At 42.2% G+C, this 23455-nt stretch overlaps 2 protein-coding genes and 1 long non-coding RNA gene across 6 annotated transcripts; 1 reads left to right on the forward strand and 2 right to left on the reverse strand.

Moving 5' to 3' along the window:
- Positions 1-682: 682 nt before the first annotated feature.
- LOC118399360 (GA-binding protein subunit beta-2-like) lies at positions 683-12190 on the reverse strand. 4 transcript variants are annotated; one of them, XM_035795387.2, is made up of 8 exons: positions 12071-12190; positions 9707-9814; positions 9345-9512; positions 8887-9081; positions 8575-8719; positions 5317-5490; positions 4196-4314; positions 683-3902 (listed from the first exon to the last, which is right to left on the reverse strand). In XM_035795387.2, exons 2-8 carry the CDS (start codon positions 9812-9814, stop codon positions 3597-3599), a joined length of 1215 nt encoding a protein of 404 aa, XP_035651280.1. In that variant the 5' UTR covers positions 12071-12190; the 3' UTR covers positions 683-3596. The 4 variants fall into 4 exon arrangements, with proteins under 4 accessions (XP_035651280.1, XP_035651279.1, XP_035651278.1 ...); XM_035795386.2 differs by having other exon boundaries at positions 11987-12136; XM_035795385.2 differs by lacking the exon at positions 12071-12190 and adding an exon at positions 10833-11081 and having other exon boundaries at positions 5317-5487.
- On the forward strand, positions 12108-16302 carry LOC127909859 (uncharacterized). Its single transcript, XR_008072620.1, has 2 exons — positions 12108-13545; positions 13833-16302. It is a non-coding gene; the product is annotated as an uncharacterized LOC127909859 (long non-coding RNA).
- Positions 16303-16879: 577 nt separating this feature from the next.
- LOC118399361 (protein AF1q-like) lies at positions 16880-20786 on the reverse strand. The gene is made up of 3 exons (XM_035795388.2): positions 20514-20786; positions 19997-20176; positions 16880-18272 (listed from the first exon to the last, which is right to left on the reverse strand). The coding sequence occupies exon 3, from the start codon at positions 18264-18266 to the stop codon at positions 18000-18002; it is 267 nt and encodes an 88-aa protein (XP_035651281.1). The 5' UTR covers positions 18267-18272; positions 19997-20176; positions 20514-20786; the 3' UTR covers positions 16880-17999.
- Between the last annotated feature and the right edge of the window lie 2669 nt (positions 20787-23455).

Here is a 23455-nt window from a genome sequence, read left to right on the forward strand (position 1 = left end):
GGTTGATTTGCACTTTTCGCACCAAAGTACGTTCATCTCTAGGAGACAGAACGCATCTCCTTCCTGAGTGGTATGACGGCTGCGTGGTCCCATGGTGTTTATACTTGCGTACTATCGTTTGTACAGATGAACGTGGTACCTTCAGGCGTTTGGAAATTGCTCCCAAGGATGAACCAGACTTGTGGAGCTCGACAAAACAAAATTCTGAGGTCTTGGCTGATTTTTTTTGATTTTCCCATGTCAAGCAAAGGGACACTGAGTTTGAAGGTAGGCCTTGAAATACAGTCACAGGTACACCTCCAATTGACTCAAATTATGTCAATTAGCCTATCAGAAGCATCTAAAGCCATGACATAATTTTCTAGAATTTTCCAAGCAGTTTAAAGGCACAGTCAACTTAGTGTATGTAAACTTCTGACCCACTGGAATTGTGATACAGTGAATTGTAAGTGAAGTAATGTCTGTAAACAATTACTTGTCATGCACAAAGTAGATGTCCTAACCGACTTGACAAAACTATAGTTTGTTAACAAGACATTTGTGGAGTGGTTGAAAAACTAGTTTTAATGACTCCAACCGTATGCAAACGGGGTTACAGCAACAGGATGACATACTAGAAGCATCTATTACAGGTTGTCAGGTAACCCGAATATTGCTACAAAAAAAAAGCAGGTCTCCCTCGTATAAGAGTTTGCATTTATTTGATTCTTAAAAATAGTCATTAAACTTCTTGAAAAAAAAAAAAACAATACAAAACTATCCTACATTATTTGTCACATTCATTCTTGTGGCAAGACCATCGTTCCTTATCTTCTCAAAACTGTCAAGAGGAAAGTCCCTGAGTGTTCTGTCTCCTGTATCCCATTACAGATATAATTCTGGATCTGGTCTATTCCATTATAGTCTTTGTATCAGAACGTTCAGATGCTTTGGTGAGATGCTTTATGGTAAAAGTCCAATCAGACAATCCAAAGCTTCACAACACATAACTTCACTGCAGTGCCAGGAATAGCTGTGTGACATTGCAAATCCCAAACAGTTAGAGAACTTGGCCTGCATGCATCAAATGAGGGAAGTTGAAGAAACTCTGCCCAAAACAAATATTGGTATTTGTTTCATCAGTCCATTGTTGATTGAAACACCAAAAATATAGTTTTGGGGTGTAGTTTTCCTTTCAAATGTGGCTGAGGGACACTAGTGAGTGAAGGATCTTGACTACAGTGAGGATATAGAATTAAAAACAGTCTTTGAACCCAAGATCCACATCATTTCCAGGTACGAGCTTGTATTTTATTTTCAATTATGTTATCCTGGTAGGCAGTACAAGTGAAATATCACCTTACATAAATGAGTTAGAAAATGGAATGCATTTAATAAAAGCTTCAACGTTACCGTGCGACACTCTACAGTCGTTTCACTTTCTGTATTGGCAGCAAATCGACTCATTTGAGGGTAAGAAATATAGATATGATCCCTGCTCAATTTCATTTCACAGACCAGATCAGTCCGTTAAAGTTTAGTGCCACCTGCTGGTCAATATGGAACAATGTCTAAAACAAAAAAAATTGAGGAAATGGTCCAGCGCCACCGGTTCTCAATCTCTGAGAAGACCGAAGTTATTGAGCAAACACTTCAAAGCATGTTCCAGATACCAGTTGTAACATTTTAAAAAGGCTGTTTCATACTTTTTAATCAAAGCAAGCAAAGTCCACACAAAGTCATGTCGTGGCTCGGTCAAGTGTCCTCAACTGTGAGAGCAGTAGCCAAACAGGTAGATCTATAAACCCGTCAAATCATGGTAAATGGAATGATTTAATCATTTGGTGCATACATGTTCGCCTGTACAATCTGGCAAAGAGATGCTCAACTAAGAAAGGGACGATGTGCTTAGAAATCATATATAAGCCGTCTACATTCCAAAGCATTCAGATACACTTAAAAATACAATTTTATATGTACATAATAAAAAGGCTTGCTGAGAGCTTATAAAAAAATATCATACTCGTGGAGAACATCGACTTTTCAAAGGAAGAGAGCGGACTAAGTTTACAATGGGTGAGTGGAGACCGCCATAGGAACGGTATTCCAGCAAAACAGCAGACCTCTTCCGCCAAGTAAAGAGGTGGTCTGGGGGGTTCAATTCTGAAACTCAAACTGTGGTGTATTTCATCCACCCATTAATTCTCTGATCTAATTATACAAGATGTACTCCTCCCAAACTGACCATGGATCAGTGTACAGAAACATTTTAAATATTCAAATTGGTGTGTGTGTGTGTGTGTATTTATATCTGTCGCTCAACATAGTTCAACTCAAATTGCAGTTAGACCCACTAAAGTCATTTTAAACCTGGGCAAGAACATCCGATACATCTGAACTCTAATTTCAGTGGAAATCCCCCATTGACGTCAATGCAAAATGTAGGCACAACTTAAACCAGCTTTGGCATCTCAAGTTTAGATTGGGCCCTCACTGAATAGCAGGCAGAGATTACTTTCCTTTAACACCCTTCAACCCTGAGAGATGAATGTTAACCCAGACGTTGTTCACGTTCTCATTCAGGGTTGGAGAAGACAAAACGGCACAGTAACTGTAGCAGAAACAAGTAATGGGACATATTCATTGTCAGAAGGACACAGCAATCTGAAAGCCTTATTCCTGTCCGTCTCCGTCTTTGGGGAGTGGGACTACTAGTGATTAAAGCCACAGGGGCCTTGAAACGGGAGGACGTTATTCTTTGTATTGACATCAGCAGGGAGAGGGTGGGGGGTTGTGGCTTTTGCAACAGTAAAAATATAATCACCGCTGCACTCGAAATGGCACGGACCATAACACCCACAGAGGACAAAGCTAACGTGGTGCCATGAAAGTCTAAACAATTCCCGACTTTGAAACAATTCATTACTACATTGTGAATGCGGAGTCCAATAAATGCTGGGAATGACTGTTGCCAACTGCATGCAGTGTCATTTGTACTGTAAGACGGTTATTTTCAAATAGGTATTCTTAAATACAATTCCCATTGCAGTGGAGCCCATGATGGTGGAGGTGGTAGGATGGAGGAGTGAGGGAGAGGGCAACTTTTGAGGCCTGAAAGAACTGAACAAAAACAAACAAGTGTTCTCTCCACAGACTGGTCCTCTGGCACCACGGATGGACTCGTCTTGGACATCTTATGATATGTAGTTGGCAACGTGAAAATGTATTTCCCACACCACTGACATGTCTCAGACGCCACAGACAGAGACCGAGTAACCCGTTTCTCTCAGATAGCATACACGTTTTCAGGCAGGAAACCTTATCCACAGGCTGAGCAGGTCCCATTCCAGCTCCTCAACCAACCTGTGATGCACCTCCTCCTATTCAGCACCTCACTTCGCTACTTGTTTAAAAAAAAAAACATGATTGAGGGAGAGAAAAAAACTACTGAAACGGCAGAAAGAGTAAGTAAATATAGTACAAACAAAACAAAACATTAAAAAACTCAGATGGGGGGGGGGGAACATAAAATAGCTATGGAAAAAGCTGATAGCCTGCCCCGTTGCCTGAGTTCGTGTCCATTTCTCCTTCCATCAGTGACATCAGTCTGTCTGGTGTTATGAGATGACCTCGGTGTGGGAGGGCACCGACTCCACCAGCGTCACCTGCTCCTCGGCCGAGTCCAGCTCCTCCGTCTTAATGATGATGTCTCCCTCCTGGAGCACCACCACCACCTCCTCCTCCTCCTCCTCCTCCTCCTCCTCAACCACTTCCTCCTGCTCAGAGGTGCCGTTGGTATGGCTGTGCGACATGGCCTCCAGCTTCATACGGTACTGCTCTGCTTCCTGCTCTTTGCACATCAGCTGCTGCCGGTACTCCTGGGCCTTCCGGTTGGCCTCCTGCAGCTGCCTCTGTAACTGCTCCTGGACAGATGGATGGAGAAGAGGAGAAAGGGACAGAAAGGTCAGACCAAAGTTCACACACTTGCACTTCACTTGTGCCAACTGCACAGTATCAAAGTACCAAAATAATCTAAAGAGTTTGTTTTCCCAACTTAAGCCCCCAAAACATTTCACAGCAGCATCTAGAATCGAGAAATATGCAATACAAAATAACTGAACAAAACATTTTGCTTGAGTCAGAAACCAGTTAAAATGGCAGAAGCATATCAGTTTAATGTGTTGCACAAGAGAAAATGTGCCCCCCCCCCGCTGACCGTGTCTCCAGACTCCATGTGGTTGGCAGAGGCCTCTAGTTTCCTCTTGCGGGCAGGCGGGGGCTGGGGTTCCTCCTCAACCACCTCCTCTGTCACCTGATTGGCTGGCATCGCCAACACTGCAAATCAACAGACAACAGCTCAGAGCCTGAAGGAACATAGTATTGAACAGGACCATTAGGTTAATTAATAAACTAAATGAATGACGAAGTCGTACACAATGTCTGACAAAGGAACTAGAACAACACAATCTGCCAGAAAGCTAAAAACTGTTGACTACAAATACAAGGTCCACACTGTCACAACAATAAGGTTGCTTGTAGGTTAAGTGGACATTCCACTGTGTGGCTAAAGTTACCTACCGCTTTAATGCTGCATTCATAAAGTGAGAAGGTGGTAATTACCAGTCACAAATACCGGTTGGATGCATTCACGTTCTTTGAAGTCATTGAGAAAGGCCAAGAATGTGCCAACCACATTAACAGATTTATAAAAAACAATGTTTTGTTGTTGCATTTTTTTATTTTTACCTTTATTTAACCAGGCAAGTCAGTTAAGAACACATTCTTATTTTCAATGACAGCCTAGGAACAGTGGGTTAACTGCCTGTTCAGGGGCAGAACGACAGATTTGTACCTTGTCAGCTCGGGGGTTTGAACTCGCAACCTTCCGGTTACTAGTCCAACGCTCTAACCACTAGGCTACTCTGCCGCCCCTTTTAATTGATGAAAATGCTGTTCGAGGTAATTTCCTTATTAGATGACGTCAGAGGTAAGCATGTGGGAGAGGTCAGAGCTGAGAGATGACAGACAAGTTTCCTACTAGTAATAACCAGTTGGAGGGGCGATAGTGGATTTTCCCAGTCGTACAGTATGTGGTAAGACCACCTTCCCACTTGGTTATGAATGCAGCATTAGAACACCAAGTGCTGGTTTCCCAGACCCAGATAAAGCCTAGTCCGAGACTCAAAACAGCTATCAATTGAGATTCTCCACTGAGCATGCCTTTTCAGTCCGAGAGTAGGGTCCAAGAAACTGTTCCCAAATGGATAGAGGCTATGGGAAGTGGCTACAGGCTGAAATGAGCACCGTTATGTGACCAAAAGTGATACGTTCCCTTACTCTGTTGTCCATGCTGCATGGTGACAAAGAATGGCTGACCAAGCCCTCCAGTCTGTAGGTTACCGTGTTGGTCGGTCACTATGGTGATAACCCTTTGACCTTGCTCGTTCACCATGTGCTGGATGCTGCCGGGATCCAAAGAATTGGCTGCTATGGCTTCCTCCGAGTCACCTGCTGTCAGACAAGGGGTAAAACAGAGGGAGAGCGGGGGAAAAGGGTCACTTTTAGTGTCGACCGTCGTTCTTGTATTAGGAAATAGGTCATGTTTAAGCCTATATACAGTACCAGTCAAAAGTTTGGACAACTACCTACCTATTCAAGTGTTTTTCCAGTATTTTTACTATTTTTATGTAGAATAATAGTGAAGACATCAAAAATATGAAATAACCCATATCAAATAATAATAATTAATTAATAATTAAAATATATTTTAGATTCTTCAAAGTAGCCACCATTTGCCTTGACAGCTTTGCACACTCTTGGCATTCTCTAAACCAGCTTCAATTGGAATGCTTTTCCAACAGTCTTGAAAGAGTTCCCACATATGCTGAGCACTTGTTGGTTGCTTTTCCTTCACTCTGCGGTGAAACTCATCCCAAACCATCTCAATTGGGTTGAGGTCAGGTGATTGTGGAGGCCAGGTCATCTGATGCAGTACTCCATCACTCTCCTTCTTGGTCAAATAGCCCTTACACAGCCTGGAGGTGTGTTGGGTCATTGTCCTGGTGAAAAACAAATAATCCCACTAAGCGCAAACCAGATCAGATGCTGCTTAAGTGTGCCTTGATTTCTAAATAAATCACTGAGTGTCACCAGCAAAGCACCCCCACACCTCCTTCATTCTTCCCAGTAGGAACCACACATGCGGAGATCATGCGTTCACCTACTCTGCGTCTCACAAAGACACAGCGGTTGGAACCAAAAATCTCACATTTGGACTCGGCCCAAAAGGACAGATTTCCATCACTCTAATGTCCATTGCTCGTGTTTCTTGGCCCAAGCAACTCTTTTCTTCTTATCAGTGGCCTTAAGTAGTGGTTTCTATGCAGCAATTTGACCATGAAGGCTTGATTCACAGTCCCCTCTGAACAGTTTATGTTGATACGTGTCTGTTACTGTAAAGCATTTATTTGGGCTGTAATCTGAGGCTAGTAACTCTAATGAACTTATCCTCTGCAGCAGAGGTAACTCAGAGCCAGTTTCATCATAGCGCTTGATGTTTTTGCAACTGCACTTGAAGTTTCCGGATTGACTTGACCTTCATGTCTTTAAGTAACGGACTGTAGTATTTCTTTGCTTATTTGAGCCGTTCGTGCCATAATATGGAATTGGTCTTTCACTAAATATGGCCATCTTCTGTATACCTCCCCTACCATGTCACATCGCAAGGAAAGAAATTCCACAAATTAACTTTTAACAAGGCACAACTGTTAATTGAAATGGATTCCAGGTGACTACCTCATGAATGTGGTTGAGAGTGCCAAGTGTGTAAAGCTGTCATCAAGGCAAAGTGTGGCTACTTTGAGGAATCTCATATATTTTGATTTGTTTAACACTTTTTTGGTTACTACATGATTCCATGTGTTATTTCATAGTTTTGATGTCTTTAGTATTATTCTACAATGTAGAAAATAGTTTTAAAAAATAAAGAAAATCTCTGGAATATGGAGCGTGAGGATTGCCAACCCTTCTCTATTGGCGCAGCGGTTTTATCCCCAGTGAATTTGGAGAGGTCACTTTATAGTAACAATCCTATTATACACAGCACAGTCTGCATCTGGAAGCAAAGAAAGGTCAATTTTGACCTTAAACCAATATCATTCCTGCTTCCTATTGCCAGGAATCCCTCCCCCTCTAACCTTGACAACCCCTTTAAGCGATGGGGAGAGCTCGGGATCAATACCATAGGGGATCTATATATAGAAGGGAACGTTGCCTCCTTTGATTTGCTGAGGGAAACCTATAATCTTCCCAGTAACTTTTTTCCCAGATATTTACAGATTAGAGACTGTTAGAAAACATCTTCCGACATTTGGAAACGCTAAACCTTCCATGTTTGACAGATGCATACAAATGTGTCCCACCTCAGGCAAACTGATCTCTCGTCTATATGACGCTTTTCAATCTGTTAGCGCACCTTCTACAGATGCCATTAAGGCAAAATGGGAGGAAGAGCTATGGACTGACATTTCTGTGGCAGACTGGGAAGATCGCTTGGAGTATATACACTAGAGGTCGACCGATTAATTGGAATGGACGATTAAATGGGGCCGATTTCAAGTTTTCGTAATCGGAAATCAGTATTTTTGGACACAGATTAAATTTTTATTTGATTTTTTTTAACACCTTTATTTAATCTTTATTTAACTAGGCAAGTCAGTTAAGAACGCATTCTTATTTTCAATGACGGCCTATCCTCTTTCTGTATGTTTTATTTTGTACCTATAACTCTGGGTCTTTTCGAATCAGTCTGCTCTTATGTTTATATAAGAATTGCATACTTGTCTTTTCTATAAAATACCTATACACCATTTGTGTGTGTGTAAAAGAAAACCATGGAATGAGTAGGTGTGTTCAAACTTTTGACTGGTACTGTACATAATCTGGACTGTACTTTGTGGCAGTCAACGTGTGGGCTCTCTTCTCATTTAAATAAGCATTACATACAGAAGTAACAGGGTAAAGCGCAAAGGAATTCAAGCTGTGAGAAAGTATTTCAATCTGATCGGTGAGAATCAATGTTTCTTTTCTGCATGACCTTTGATTCCCACATATCTCACATTGTGGTCACTACCTCATTGTGTGGGACCACAAAGCATCAACAGACCCTATCAGTTTATGAGATCAGAGTGATAAAGGCCAGGGAATAGGCACTAGACTAGAGGAAACAAAGTGTGAGGCACTTTTCTCTGAGGCGGGGGATCCTTGAAAATATGTAGCCGTTAACTGGAGAAACCAGTTCATTTTTACCTGACTGGCTGGCCTTCTTTCCATAACCAGCGGAGGCTACTGAGGGTAGGACGGCTCATAATAATGGCTGGAGCAAATGGAATGGTATTACAAACACGTGGATTTATTTGATACCATTCCACGCCAGTCATTACCGCGAGCCCGTCCTGCACAATTAAGTGCCACCAACCTTCTGTGTTTTTAACATCCACAAACCCTTCGTCAGAAGACCAGTCATTTCAAATAGTATGAACCCTAGCCGAACTGAAGGACGTTTGGTGTCTGTGTGTGTAGAAACCCAGTAGCTACCCGAGTTGATGTTGTTGAGGAGGTCTGCCAGGTTGACCACACCCCCCGGGAGCCCTGGGATGCCCTGGATGATAAACTGAGGCTGGGCCGAGCTCCCCGTCATGCCAGCCTCTGCGTTAATGTTCACCTGGTTCTGCATTCCCTCCTATAGACAAACATTGTCAACAACACTGTCAGAGAGACAGATAGACACACACGCACACACGGGAGACTGCCAGGAGCAAGTCCTTAGGTACATTTGTCCTTTTTGGTCTAGAATAGTGCGCGGAAACCTTCTCTCAACTAGACTCCACATGCAACTTAAGGTCTCACCTGTAGTAGGAGCATAAGGTCTGCATTCTGGATGTCTCCTGCGATGTCAAACGGCGTCTTATCAAATTTACTGAGAGCGTGAACATCGGCGCCATGTTTCACGAGCGTCTCCGCTACCCTTTGGTGGCCATTCTGGGCGGCCCAGTGGAGAGCAGTCATCTTCAGCATGTCCTTGGCATTAATGTCTGCGCCACTCTGTAGTGTGACCCAGGAGAAATGACAGGGACGGGATAAGACAGCTGGCAGACTTTGCAGCTTTACTGCTTTCTTCACGCATGTTTTCCAATTTTTCTAGTGTACTTAAATTTAAGAAATGTTGGTCAGAGAAAGAGCAGGACTCTGCATCTGAAAATGGCCTCTGGTCAAAAGCAGTGCACTATATTAGGAATTGGCCAGGTCAGACCCTAAACACACACAATAAACAGCTAAAACCTTAGAAAAGAAAGAGACAGGTGTACCCTGACTAATAGATCCACGATGACATTGTGGCCCTCTGAAGCAGCCATGTGCAGAGGGGTCCTGTCCACTTTGGTTCGGGCATCCCTGCTGACGCCTGCCCTGAGTAGCACCTCGGCAGTGGAATAGTGCCCGTGTTGGGCGGCCAGGTGCAACGGAGATGTGCCCAGCTGCTCAGAGTGCCAAAGAGAAAGAGGGATAAAGAGTCAAAACACCATACAGCTGAACCGGACTGGCAATTAAGACAATGTTTTACATTTAGACCACACAAACCAGCCAAAACCCTGGGTTGGGTAAAACTAGGTAAACTGAAGCAGATAATGAAAATTGCCCAGATAGAGAAGGTAAGACAGGAATCATTTACCCAGTCTGTGGTGAAGGGAGCCCCATTGGCCATGAGTGTCCTGACTTCATCGTCCTGGCCTTTCCGTGCAGCCTCAAGGAGCCGCTTCCCCAAATCCACCAGCGACATCTGAGACAACACAATTACAAAGGTTGCAGTATTTGGCCCTGTGACTGTACATGTATGCAACTGTTGCAGTATGTTTTCACTGAGGTGGTAGCCTGACTTAGGTCTGCTGTTAAACAGTATTAGGCGATTGTGAAGTTACCCGTTCACACAATGTAGGCCTGCCTACCTGTTACAGCTCATGTAGTGTACACATAAATAGGGTCCTGTATTTTGGTTAATCGTGTCACATTAACTGGATTTGAACCTTTTATCATAAAACTGTCCCCTTTTCTTTTTATGTTAGATGGTCCAGCACCATCCTCAGAGCATTTTTGGTCCAAATCTCATTTCTGAAAAAAGACTTCAAATAAAAGGTTCAAATCCAGGTCATATGACATGATTTACCAAAACACAGGGCCCTACTTAATAAAGTATGTACTTTTAAGCCAACTTTTGAAACTCAATAATGGGTTAGGGTACTCGTGCATTTTTGGCTAACTTAATCAAATGAGAGGACTCTGCCCATAGCATATATTTACAACTTAACATAGCTATAAGTGTGTTAATCCCAATTCAGATATTACATACATAAAGTTGTGTTATTAGCTATGCTAGATCAATTGTGTTAAACAGAAATCACCATGGAAGTATTACAGTCGTAATGGAACTTACAACTTTGACTCATCACATATGCTGCGGCCACTGTTTAGCATCTATCCTGTTTCCTAGTCACTTTACCCCTACCTATATGTAACATATCTACCTCGTACCTCTGCACATGTATATAGCCAAGTGATCTCGTTACTCATTGTGCATTTATTCATCGTGTTACTATTTTTCTCTCTGCGTTGTTGGGATTGGCCCTAATCATCTCACTGTTTGTCTACGCCTGTTAACAAAGCATGTGACAAATAAAATGTGGTTTGATTAACAACTTGGCGTTAGTAATGCAAGATATCGATCGTGAAATAGACCAACAACAAAAAACACGGCAGCAAAGGGGCGCGCTTTCGTTCTGTGGAGTGTCTGGGCTACACACCTCTGGAGAAGAAACGGGCTTTTGTTGTTGCTGCAGACTCGTGCTATTGAGGCGAATGAGTCGAGCCAATCCCGGATATATGCTTATCAGATGTCCCATTTGAGCACAACACAATTAATGATGTAAAGTAACGAAGTTAGTGGTTATGCTACAGATCTAACGTACATCACTCGAAACCCGTTGGTATCGCTCAATGCTGGTATGAGTGATGGTAGTTTTTCATAACAGGGAAGAAAGAATAGGCTAGTTATACTGTTGAAAATCGCGTTGATCGGAGGTATGCATCCGTAAACAATCACGCAGTGTGCTGTTGGACACAAAGTAAAATGTGAATAGCTTGATGTGCACTTTTTTGGTTGTCGTTACATTGTAGCTAGCTGGTTGGTTTACTATTACTACATCATGAAACCCCACTATAACGGGAGGCTCTCTTCATAGCAAAAGCGTGGAGATGGAGACGATGAGTAGCCATCTTATAAGCCTCGGTGGTGAAAACGAACAAGAGGCGGCCATGTGTTACATTATCCGTTAAATCATTCACCTACATTATTTAACAACCACGAACAACGACATTTAACTACATGACAGGAAACTCTTTGATATTAAGTTGTTTGTTTTCCGGGGGAAGTCAAGAGAAATTCCTATTTTACACGAAGAGAAAAAACTACTTCCACATCCGGTTAACAGCATTCTTTCTCGCACGCTTCATCAAATGGTTTCGCGCAATTTTTCTGATTTTAAACGATCGATTAATTCATAATTGCTTTTTGTCAAAGAGATGCCATCACCTTTACCGTGCGAGTATTTATACAATATCATATGAGCCTGATGGCGCCAGGTTTGTTATCTAACCAACCATGTAGCTAGTTAGCTAAGGTTCGCAAGCAATAACTTCACATACTAGCTACGTTAACGACACTTAAACACACTTAAGAAATGGGAAAATTCCACAAACTGTTTAGTGCGCGTGATTAATGTGGACTTTAGCACAATGTCCCAGCTTCGAAACTACCACCTTGCTGTGTTACTCGGTCTCGTAACTAGCCAGATCTAAGATAGTTAGCTAATGCCTGGCTAACTTTAATAACAGCTAACGCTAGCTAGCTGGAGGCGGAATCCCGAATGGACGCAAGCTAACGTTGTGTAGTTCTTACCTCAATACGGCTTCAAATGAATGTTCTTAGGCTGCAGACATAAGTTCCTTGACTTTACCCAATTATTTTGAATGTTCTCCTCACCTTAGATAATGAAAATAAATTATATTTTTGTATTAAAACGGATACAAAGATGGCGGCAACTCGACACCGGAGGTGGAAATCGAGCTTTTTGAACCCTCTTGTGGGCGGGCGAATGAAAAAGTAGCAAGCCCTTCAATGGCCAATTAACCCATTACGGTAAAAAGGCGATACTGAATTTACGCTGTAAAAAGAATATGAACGCAACTTGTGAAGTGTTTGTCCCATGTTTCATGAGCTGAAATAAAAGATCCCAGACATGTTCCATGTGCACAAACAGCTTATTTCTCTCAAATGTTGTGCACAAATTTGTTTACATCCTTGTTAGTGAGCCTTTCTCCTTTGCCATGATAATCCATCCATCTGACAAGTGTGGTATATCAACAAGCTGATTAAACAGCATGATCATTACACATGTGCACCTTGTGCTGGGGACAATAAAAGGCCACTCTAAAATGTGCCGTTTTGTCACACAAAACAATACCACAATGTCTCAAATGTTGAGGGAGCGTGCAATTGGCATGCTGACTGCAGAAATGTCCGCCAGATAATTTAATGTTAACTACCATAAGCCGCCTCCGTCGTTTCAGAGAATTTGTCAGTATGTCCAACCGTTCTCACAACTGCGGCCCACGTGTTTTTTGATGTCAACCTTGTGAACAGAGTGCCCCATGCTGGCGGTGGGGTTATTTAAAACAAAAAATATGAATTTCACCTTTATTTAACCAGGTAGGCTAGTTGAGAACAAATTCTCGTTTACAACTGCGACCTGGCCAAGATAAAGCAAAGCAATGCAATACAGAGTTACACATGGAATAAACAAACATACAGTAAATAATACAATAGAAAAAGTATATACAGTGTGTGCAAATGAGGTAGGATAAGGGAGGTAAGACAATAAATAAGCCATAGTGGCAAAATAATGACAAAATAGCAATTAAACACTGGAGTGATAGATGTGCAGAAGATGAGTGTGCAAGTAGAGATACTGTGACGCTACGGTCACAAGACGCAGGCCTCCTAATTATCCCTAGAATTTCTAAGCAAACAGCTGGAGGCAGGGCTTTCTCCTACAGAGCTCAATTTTTATGGAATGGTCTGCCTACCCATGTGAGAGACGCAAACTCGGTCTCAACCTTTAAGCCTTTACTGAAGACTCGTCTCTTCAGTGGATCATATGATTGAGTGTAGTCTGGCCCAGGAGTGTGAAGGTGAACGGAAAGGCTCTGGAGCAACAAACCGCCCTTGCTGTCTCTGCCTGGCCGGTTCCCCTCTTTCCACTGGGATTCTCTGCCTCTAACCCTATGACAGGGGCTGAGTCACTGGCTTACTAGGGCTCTTTCATACCGTCCCTAGGAGGGGTGCGTCACTTGAGTGGGTTGAGTCACTGATGTGATCTTCCTGTCTGGGTTTGCGTCCCCCCTTGGGTTGTGTCGTGGCGGAGATCTTTGTGGGCTACTCGGCCTTGTCTCAGGATGGTAAGTTGGTGGTTGAAGATATCCCTCTAGTGGTGTGGGGGTTGTGCTTTGACAAAGTGGGTGGGGTTATATCCTTCCTGTTTGGCCCTGTCCGGGGGTATCATCGGATGGGACCACAGTGTCTCCTGACCCCTCCTGTCTCAGCCTCCAGTATTTATGCTGCAGTAGTTTATGTGTTGGGGGGCTAGGGTCAGTTTGTTATATTTGGAGTACTTCTCCTGTCTTATCTGGTGTCCTGTGTGAATTTAACTATGCTCTCTCTAATTCTCTAATTCTTTCTCTCTCAGAGGACCTGAGCCCTAGGACCATGCCTCAGGAATACCTGGCATGATGACTCCTTGCTGTCCCCAGTCCACCTGGCCGTGCTGCTGCTCCAGTTTCAACTGTTCTGCCTGTGATTATTATTATTTGACCATGCTGGTCATTTATGAACATTTGAACATCTTGGCCATGTTCTGTTATAATCTTCACCCGGCACAGCCAGAAGAGGACTGGCCACCCCTCATAGCCTCGTTCTTCTCTAGGTTTCTTCCAAAGTTTTGGCCTTTCTTGGGAGTTTTTCCTAGCCACCGTGCTTCTACACCTGCATTGCTTGCTGTTTGTGGTTTTAGGCTGGGTTTCTGTAAAGCTCTTTGAGATATCAGCTGATGTACGAAGGGCTATATAAATACATTTGATTTGATTTGATACTGGGGTGCAAAAGAGCAAAATAATAGTATGGGGATGAGGTAGTTGGATGGGCTATGTACAGGTGCAGTGATCTGTGAGCTGCTCTGACAGCTGGTGAGGGAGATGTGTCTCCAGCTTCAGTGATTTTTACAGTTCGTTCCAGTCATTGGCAGCAGAGAACTAGAAGCAAAAGCGGCCAAACGAGGAATTGGCATTGGGTGTGACCAGCGAGATATACCTGCTGGAGCGCGTGCTATGGGTGGGTGCTGCTATGGTGACCATTAAGCTGAGATAAGGCGGGGCTTTACCTAGCAAAAACAAATAGATGACCTGGAGCCTGTGGGTTTGAAGCGAGGCCCAGCCAACGAGAGCATACAGGTCGCAGTGGTGGGTAGTATAAGGGGCTTTGGTGACAAAATGGATGGCACTGTGATAGACTGCATCCAATTTGCTGAGTAGAGTGTTGGAGGCTATTTTGTAAATGACATCGCAGAAGTCAAGGATCGATAGGATAGTACGTTTTGCGAGGGTATGTTTGGCAGCATGAGTGAAGGATGCTTTGTTGCGAAATATGAAGCCGATTCTAGATTTCATTTTGGATTGGAGATGCTTAATGTGATTCTGGAAGGAGAGTTTACAGTCTAACCAGACACCTAGGTATTTGTAGTTGTCCACATATTCTAAGTCAGAACCGTCCAGAGTTGCTGGGCGGACAGGTGTGGGCAGCGATCGGTTGAAGAGCATGCATTTAGTTTTTCTTGCGTTTAAGAGCTGTTGGAGGCCTCAGAAGGAGAGTTGTATGGAATTGAAGCTCGTCTGGAGGTTAGTTAACACAGTGTCCAAAGAAGGGCCAGAAGTATACAGAATGGTGTCGTCTGCGTAGAGGTGGATCAGAGAATCACCAGCAGCAAGAGCGACATCATTGATGTATACAGAGAAAAGAATCGTCCCGAGGATTAACCCTGTGGCACCCCCATAGAGACTGCCAGAGGTCTGGACAACAGGCCCCCCCGATTTGACACATTGAACTCTGTAATTTGAGAAACCAAGACTGTTGAGTCTGCCGATAAGAATGTGGTGATTGACAGAGTCGAAAGCCTTGGCCAGGTCGATGAATACAGCTGCACAGTATTGTCTCTTATCAATGGCAGTTATGATATCATTTAGGAACTTGAGCGTGGCTGAGGTGCACCCATGACCAGCTCTGAAACCAGATTGCATAGCAGAGAAGGTACGGTGGGTTTCGAAATGGTCGGTGATCTGTTTGTTAACTTAGCTTTCGAAGACCTTAGAAAGGCAGGGTAGGATATATATAGGTCTGTACCAGTTTGGGTTATGGTATGGGCAGGCATAAGCTATAGACAATGAACACAATTGCATTTGATCTTTTACAAGTTGAATGCACAGAAATAACCAGAATGAGATCCTGAGGCCCATTTTCTTTTTTAAAGGTATCTATGACCAACTGATGCGTATCTCTATTCCCAATCGTGAAATCCATAGATTAGGGCCTTATTTTCTTTTTTTTTCAATTGACTGATTTCCTCATATGAACTGTAACACGGTCAAATCTTTGAAATTGTTGCATGTTGCGTTTATGTTTGTTCAGTATATATCAGCGCTCATGATGAGACCTGCATCCCTTCACCAAGCTATAATACATAGTGTTTTAAAGTATGTTTGCGAGGGAAAATTCGGTCCTGTGCACTTTGAGCAGCTCTCTTTATTCGCAGGCAGCTAGGCCTATTTCTAACGGATTTCTATTTTATTTGCCAGGATACTTACTCAGATGTTTGGCATAGTTTTTGTCTGATTAATATCCCCATTTTTGTGATCTAATAGGCTGTTTTTTATACTAGCTGCTAGTAGCCTAGGTCAGTGGTCCCCAAATTGTGGGGTATGTAACGTAGTTATGTCACTGTTCGCAATAATCGCTACTGTGAAATAGCTGTCGGCTATTCCTTTATGATTCATTGTACAAATGCAATTAACTAAATACTGGTATGTCAATATCTACGCTTATACAGTAACTACTGTGAAACTGAACAATGTAAAGCAAATGAATAAAAACCTTAAATATTTGACCAATTTCTGTCCGATGTGTCAGTGTAAGTAAATAGGCTACAATGAATACTAATGTGCAATGCACCTAGGTATTTTAATCAAAGTATAATGGTCCCAGAGTAATGTACTGTCATGGGCAGATCTTTTCATTCACAGAGGCTACTATTGTATAAAACCTGTATAAAAAGCTGTTGGAAGGATTAGTCCAATAAGAATCCTGGAAAAGCTATTCGTTTTGGATAAGTAAACTATATATTTTATTGGGTGTTGAAGGACATAACAGGAGTCCATAGCCTACTCTGGCTGTTGGTGTTTAAAAGAAACATCTAGAAGATTGACCTCACTTTATTTTTTAACAACACCTCCCGTTCACATAAACTACATTTTACGCCTACAAGGTGCATGGCCATTTCTACACTGAAGCCGGTTTGACGAGACATCTCGAACCTACGACATGTTTTCTGGGTGAAATGTGACGTTCATTTCTCCATTTATTTCAAAAGAAGCTAATAGTGATTCGTGGTGAGATATCGCTTCAAACAAATGCTGCATGTTTAAAGCCCTTCAGTTCGAGATGATTTCTCACAGTAAACAAAGTGGATTGAATACACAGGATATCTTCCTTTATTTCAGAAAAGTCCAGACAAAGTATGATGAGTCACAATTGGGAATTTACTGCTCGTTGTACAATCTCACAAAAAGTTAGCTTTATGATTAGAAGTATCCAGTTAGAGCTACCGTACTTTCAGGAACACTTGCAACATCAGTCTTGACAATTAAAAACATGTATTTCCCTATTTTCATTCAACATTTCCATCCATTCTTTCCTTGACGTTCAAACTAAACATCAGGACAGTGCAGTAGTCTATGCAGAAAATAAAGAAAACAGTTGGCCAGCTCTGCATTTGCACAACTTGCATTGTGGAATCTAACATTTGCCCTCAGTCATTGCACTCAGTTGAGGCCTACTCAGGGCAGCCTGAAAGCAGCATACTTAATAAATAAAATTCATTGGGTGGGTTTGAGCCAGTCCAGTGTCTGAAACAAATCACAAGGCAACCAATACAAAGCGCAAAAGACAGTCATGTTTGTGGCTCCCTAAGTGCTTGTACAATATCTGTTCTGTGTGGAGGTGCTTTGCTTCACATTCTCCTACTTATACATACTACACGCAAACACTCCCAAGGCTCAGGTTGGCACTACCCTTCGAGGATATATTAGGTAAAGGGAAATAATTTTCACTAAGTTCAAATGAGGCAGCACTTTGCATTTGTTAGTGTTCAAAAATATGATGTAGCATACTCAAGTTACCTCACAAATTATGAATGTGTAAGTCCTTAATGTGAGACAGAAGCCTTGCAGTCAGTATGCAATGGAGCTATTTATATTCATTTAAAGGCTGACCTTGTTGCCATTTCTACCTAGTTATGTTCGTTGACATTAGCCAAACGAGTCATGTAGCCAGCATGTGGAGTAAACCTAAGCAGAAGTGCCTATACTGTCATTCACAGTGCCAGTCACCTGCAAGCTAAAACATCTACCCCTAATCCTGTCAGTATTATTAACAAGTTATACACAAAAAAACACAGTACAGACTAATACAGATTCAGTACTTCTTCTTGGGTGGGCCAGAAACTTGACAAAAAGCCATGGTTATTCAGATAAAGTGAGTGTGAGGAGAGGGAGGTTCTTATGACTGGGAGGCTGAGGTGGGATGGTCCTCACAGAAGCAGGTTGAAGTCGAGGAGGTTGATGCTGGGGATAGGCTCTCTCCAGTAGTTGAAGGTGGTGTACTCTAACAATTCGGCCTCTTGCTGCTTCCTTTGCTTGGCTAGGGCGGCATTCTGTTTCTTGGTGGCCTTCTTGCTCTTCTTGGTTGGCTTGCTTTTGGTCACACCCAGGTCTTCCAGCTCGGACAGGTCCGGGGCGGAGATGGGCTGTCTCCAGTAGAGGAAGGAGTCATACTCGCTGTTTGATTTCACCAGCATTTTTATCTGAATGTAAAAGAGGAATGAGGCCAAATTAATATGTGATTTTGGGTCATAGCTTGGAATAGATTAGACATACATACTGCTCTCATCTTAGTCTCTACACATATTTCAACTCCACTTAGTAACCCAGTACTATGTCCCTATAATTTTGAATGGCTCCCTGATATTTTTTCATTAATCCCAAAGGGACCCTATACTGTAGACGCCATGGGTAGGAGATAACCTGAACGTTTTGGCTTGACTGGCTAAGATAAGTCTATGCCATTACATAAGAACAAATGGGCACAGGATTTAAGTAGATTTTTCTTGAGATGCAGATTTAGGTCAATCCTTGTTGCTCATTTGGACCTAAGTGTTGGCAAACTGAAGCAAACTATGTTACATAAGTTTTCTGGTGATTGTGTTCTTTGTTCTAAAACCTGACATGGAAATGCTAGGCCTAGAGTGCAATACCGTGGAGTCCGCATATTTGTGAACATAACCTGATTAGGGATTCCTCGTAATCGGATCTAATCTTGAAATGTGTGTGTGATATATGAGTAATACTTTTTTGAACATTACTAAGTTAATTGTGACCACATAATTATAGGTTCCCCATTAATGTGAATGTCCTAAACCAAATGACAATAACACGGCCACGCAATTCTCTCACAAGTCTGGCTGTGGTAAAAAATAAAATAAAAATGGAACACTCAAAATGATGTAAATTGCACATAGTGAAAATGGACAAGAATCTGTTGTTAAAATGCAATTACTGTAGCATGAAATCAACATTTAGGGTACACATGACCCCACCCTGTCAGTCGGTTATGACATATTAAATGGGGTAAGAATGATTGTCTATCAGTGGATAAAGGTCACAGTATCAAGATGCTCTACAAAACTGATTTAAAAATTCCCTTTGAACCAATCGTTCTTATCCATTAGGTCATGCTTTTGTGTAGATCTGTCGAATACTGATTAAGAGCATCAACGGTCTTCAGTGGATAAAGGTCACAGTATCAATATGCTCTACAAAACGGATTTAAAAATTCCCTTTGAACCAATCGTTCTTATCCATTAGGTCATGCTTTTGTGTAGATCTGTCGAATACTGATTAAGAGCATCAACGGTCTTCAATACCACACCCATTCGGCTACAGAGAAAATTCACCATACGACGTAGACATATAAAAGCATCATTGATGCCTATGATGGTGCAGTGGTTGACGCCCATTGGGGCTTGAGACATGACTGGCGATTTCGATTCGGACATCTATTTATTCTCTAATCGTGTAAATATAGATTCTCTAATGACATCCCCTTTTTTGGACGGCATGTCATCTGTGCGAACGATTGAGACTATTCCAGAAACTGGGTCATGCAGTCCTAAATATATCTGAGATCATGTGCCAAGGATTTACATACAATAAAACATGGCAAAACATTATATAGACAGCATTGACATTCAATTCGGAAGTTACCCGTTTTTTAAGTGTGTGCATTTATATATTTTTATGTAAACAAGCTATCTGGCCTTGCCAGCGTAATGGACAACATTAGGTGATAGGCTATAGTATGTTGTTTCTTTCTTATGCCTATTGGAAATTGTTAAAAGGGTTAATAATAACATTACTATTACAGGCTATAAAAAAAATACATCAACGTTCAGTATTGTTAGTTTAAGCTACATGTAATTCTGGATCCACTATCCAGCAAAGGTGCTCTGAAAATAAAATATTATCTTACGTCTTGAGAAATAGTTCTTGGCTGACACGGTCCTCTGTTTGTCGCAGGATCGGCTCCACTGAGGTATAATAACAATGGCACGCTCTTGCAATGTGGCGATGCTGTAAAATCCTCGCGCACATGCCAGTTTTTTCAGCACCAGGGACAACCACTCCCACACTCTGTGACGAAATTCTGCGCCTGCGTTGGGTTTTTGTCATGTAAAATCAAATAGGCCTATTGTTTTATTAACTAATTATTGTGCATAAAAAAATGTAGTTTCTATTCAATTATGGGAAAGGTCTGTACATTTTGCAATAATCTACCAATACAGATCAAGTCTATAACGACAATTGTACTAATAACATTGTGATGTGATATAATGTTAGGCTAATAAAGTTCGACAATCGACTGAACACGTTGGGCTATATTATCATCTGATAATATGAATAGCCCAAATAGCCACAACTTGGATCCATGTTCAATCCAATACATATGGCTGTTTCATTAGAAAATGCATCGGTGACGTTTTACCCACCGTGAGGTTTCTCTGCTTCCCCAATGAAAAACCCTGTATTAACACCGAGGTTGGCGCTAAACTAAAGAGCAGGGCTACCGCACACAAAGCTATCATAGACAACCTTGATGCTACGGTCGAAGACAGGAATAAGTACAAGAATGCCAGCTATGACCTCCGCAGAGTCAAACCTGCCCAGGGACTGCGGTTGAAAATTAGCCGGCTGGCTAAAACCGGCACTTTTACTGAAACGTCGATTTCCCTGTAAAAATAAAATAAACTAAACTAAACGAGCAAAAGGACAATATAGGAATAAAGTGGAATCATATTAAACAGGCTCCGACGCCCATGTGATGTGGCAGAGGCGACAGACAGTCCATGACGGATTACAAATGAAGACCAGTGGCGACCCGTTATTCAGGGCAGGTGGAGCTAGCTAAATATATATATACAGTACCAGTCAAACATTCTGCCCCTGAACAGGCAGTTAACCCACTGTTCCCAGGCTGTCATTGAAAATAAGAATGTGTTCTTAACTGACTTGCCTGGTTAAATAAAGGTAAAATAAAATAAAAATGTGTGGGGGTGCTTTGTTAGTGACACTGTCAGTGGTTAATTTAGAATTCAAGGCACACTTAAGCAGCAGGGCTAGCACAGCATTCTGCGCTTAGTGGAACTATAATTTGTTTTTCAACAGGACAATGACCCAACACACCACCAGGCTGTGTAAGGAATATTTGACCAAGAAGGAGAGTGGTGGAGGGCTGCATCAGATGACTTGTCCTCCACAATTACCCGACCTCAACCCAATTGAGATGGTTTTGGATGAGTTGGACTGCAGAGTGAAGGAAAAGCAGCCAACAAGTGCTCCGCATCTGTGGGAACTCCTTTACCTGGAAAATCATTCCAGGTAAAGCTGGTTGAGAGAATGCCAAGAATGTGTGAAGCTGACATCAAGGTAAAGGGTGGCTACTTTGAAAAATCAAAAGTTGTATGTTGATTAGTTAAACACTTTTTTTGTTACTACGTGATTCCATGTGTTATTTCATAGTTTTGATGTCTTCACTATTATTGTACAATGTAGAAAATAGTAAAAAATAAAGAAAAACTAGGTGTAGGTGTGTCCAGAATTTTAACTGGTAGTGCATATATTTATTTTTTGCCTGTTTTGCATGTTCTTTTGGTATTAAAACGTGTCACATATCAGTTTGCAAACAATGTTAATATATATATATATATATATATATATATTGCTTTTTGAGTAAGACGGCTCCAAAATACAGGTGTTTAAGCCTAGCTCAGTGCTTTCTGTGGGGGTGGGGCAGCCAGTGGAAAATACAGAGCGTAGGTGTTGGTAATGTTCTCTAGATGCACCGTGATTGGCTAAGTGTTCTGTTATTCATGGAGACACTATGTCACCGCAAAATCTACAAGGAGTTTGTTGACCAAGTTTTTAAAAATGTATTTAATATATAATAATAATAATATAATAATATATGCCATTTAGCAGACGCTTTTATCCAAAGCGACTTACAGTCAGTCATGTATGGGTGGTCCCGGGAATCGAACCCACTACCCTGGCGTTACAAGCGCCATGCTCTACCAACTGAGCTACAGTAACCACGACATTTATACATTTTTCAAGCCCCCTGGGTAAAACATTTCTCCCCAATTTCGTGGTATCCAATTGGTAGTTACAGTCTTGTCTCATCGCTGCAACTCCCACACGGACTCAGGAGAGATGAAGGTCAAGAGCCGTGCATCCTCCGAAACACAACCCAACCAAGCCGCACTGCTTCTTGACATAATGCCCACTTAATATGGAAGCCAGCTGCACCAATGTGTCGGAGGAAACACCGTACACCTGGCGACCGTGTCAGCGTGCACTGCGCCCGGCTTGACACAGGAGTCACCAGTGAGCGATGGGACAAGGACATCCCTGCCGGCCAAACCCTCCCCTAACCCAGACGATGCTGGGCCAATTGTGCGCCGCCCTTTGGGTGTCCGGGTCACGGCCGACTACGAGACGGAGCCTGGACTCGAACCCAGAGTCTCTGGTGGCACAGCTAGTACTGTGATGCAGTGCCTTAGACCACTGCGTCACTCGGGAGGCCTTGTTGACAAAGTTTGATGACAAAATGTGCACATGAAGGACTGCCGCGCCTCCTTCCTGTTCAAGTGAGCCCAGCACAATAAGGTGGGTCCAAAAATGTGTTTTATGCTGCTGCATAAATGATGTCATATGCCGAGGAGATATGTATAATGTAGCTAAGAAAATAATACTAAGTGTATGTTGTGTAGTAAGCTATTAGTAGTAGCCCATGTGCCTCACCCTAATAATTTGGTCCCTTTTCCCCTAATAATTTAGCCTACTGTTCTGACTTGGTGGTGCACATGTAGCCTATAGCCAGTTTTAGAGAAATATCATCATCAAATATTGTAAGAGCTTTCATTGTTTGCTTACATACCCCCTTTATTTATCTTACTGTTCTGACTTGATGTACAGGGAGAATACTGTAAGAACGGCCCATGTTCTGAAGCATGTCGCTGGACATTTCATAAGTGCTGAACAAATAGTTATATTGACTATGTCCGTCCTAGCTCGCTCATTAACGTCTTAATCGAAATTACGGATTAGCTCTTATCCGCTCGTCGTCCCCTTATGTCATAGTTTGCACATCTCAATTGTCAGTAGAAACCACATTTGTTTCAGCAAGTTAGCCATATCAGCTATGTTTTTTTAAAGGCAGTAAATGAGGCTGAATTAACTGTTTCTCTACCAGACAAGGTTATGTTGATAGCCAGGTGTAGCAGTGGTAAAGTGTTGGGAATGTTGTTGGGACTCTGCTGTTGGGACAGCTTTATGTAGCCTCTTAACAGTTTGTGGGCACCATTTGTCACCGTTATAGTCCAATTAATGTATTGTTTAGTGTTGTGTTGTGTAGTGGCTTGCTGGCATGGAT

This window comes from Oncorhynchus keta, chromosome 20 (assembly GCF_023373465.1).
Source record: "Oncorhynchus keta strain PuntledgeMale-10-30-2019 chromosome 20, Oket_V2, whole genome shotgun sequence".
NCBI lineage: Eukaryota > Metazoa > Chordata > Actinopteri > Salmoniformes > Salmonidae > Oncorhynchus > Oncorhynchus keta.

What these genes read in the sequence shown, in the direction of transcription:
- LOC118399361 (XM_035795388.2), bottom strand. Translation starts at nt 18,266, where the DNA reads ATGCTGGTGAAATCAAACAGCGAGTATGACTCCTTCCTCTACTGGAGA.
- LOC118399360 (XM_035795384.2), bottom strand. Translation starts at nt 10,931, where the DNA reads ATGGGACATCTGATAAGCATATATCCGGGATTGGCTCGACTCATTCGC. An exon ending in ACCTTATGCTCCTACTACAG is followed by an intron (nt 8,720 to 8,886) that starts GTGAGACCTTAA and finishes GTTTGTCTATAG; the next exon opens with GAGGGAATGCAGAACCAGGT. An exon ending in CATGCAGCATGGACAACAGA is followed by an intron (nt 4,315 to 5,316) that starts GTAAGGGAACGT and finishes GTTGATTTGCAG; the next exon opens with TGTTGGCGATGCCAGCCAAT.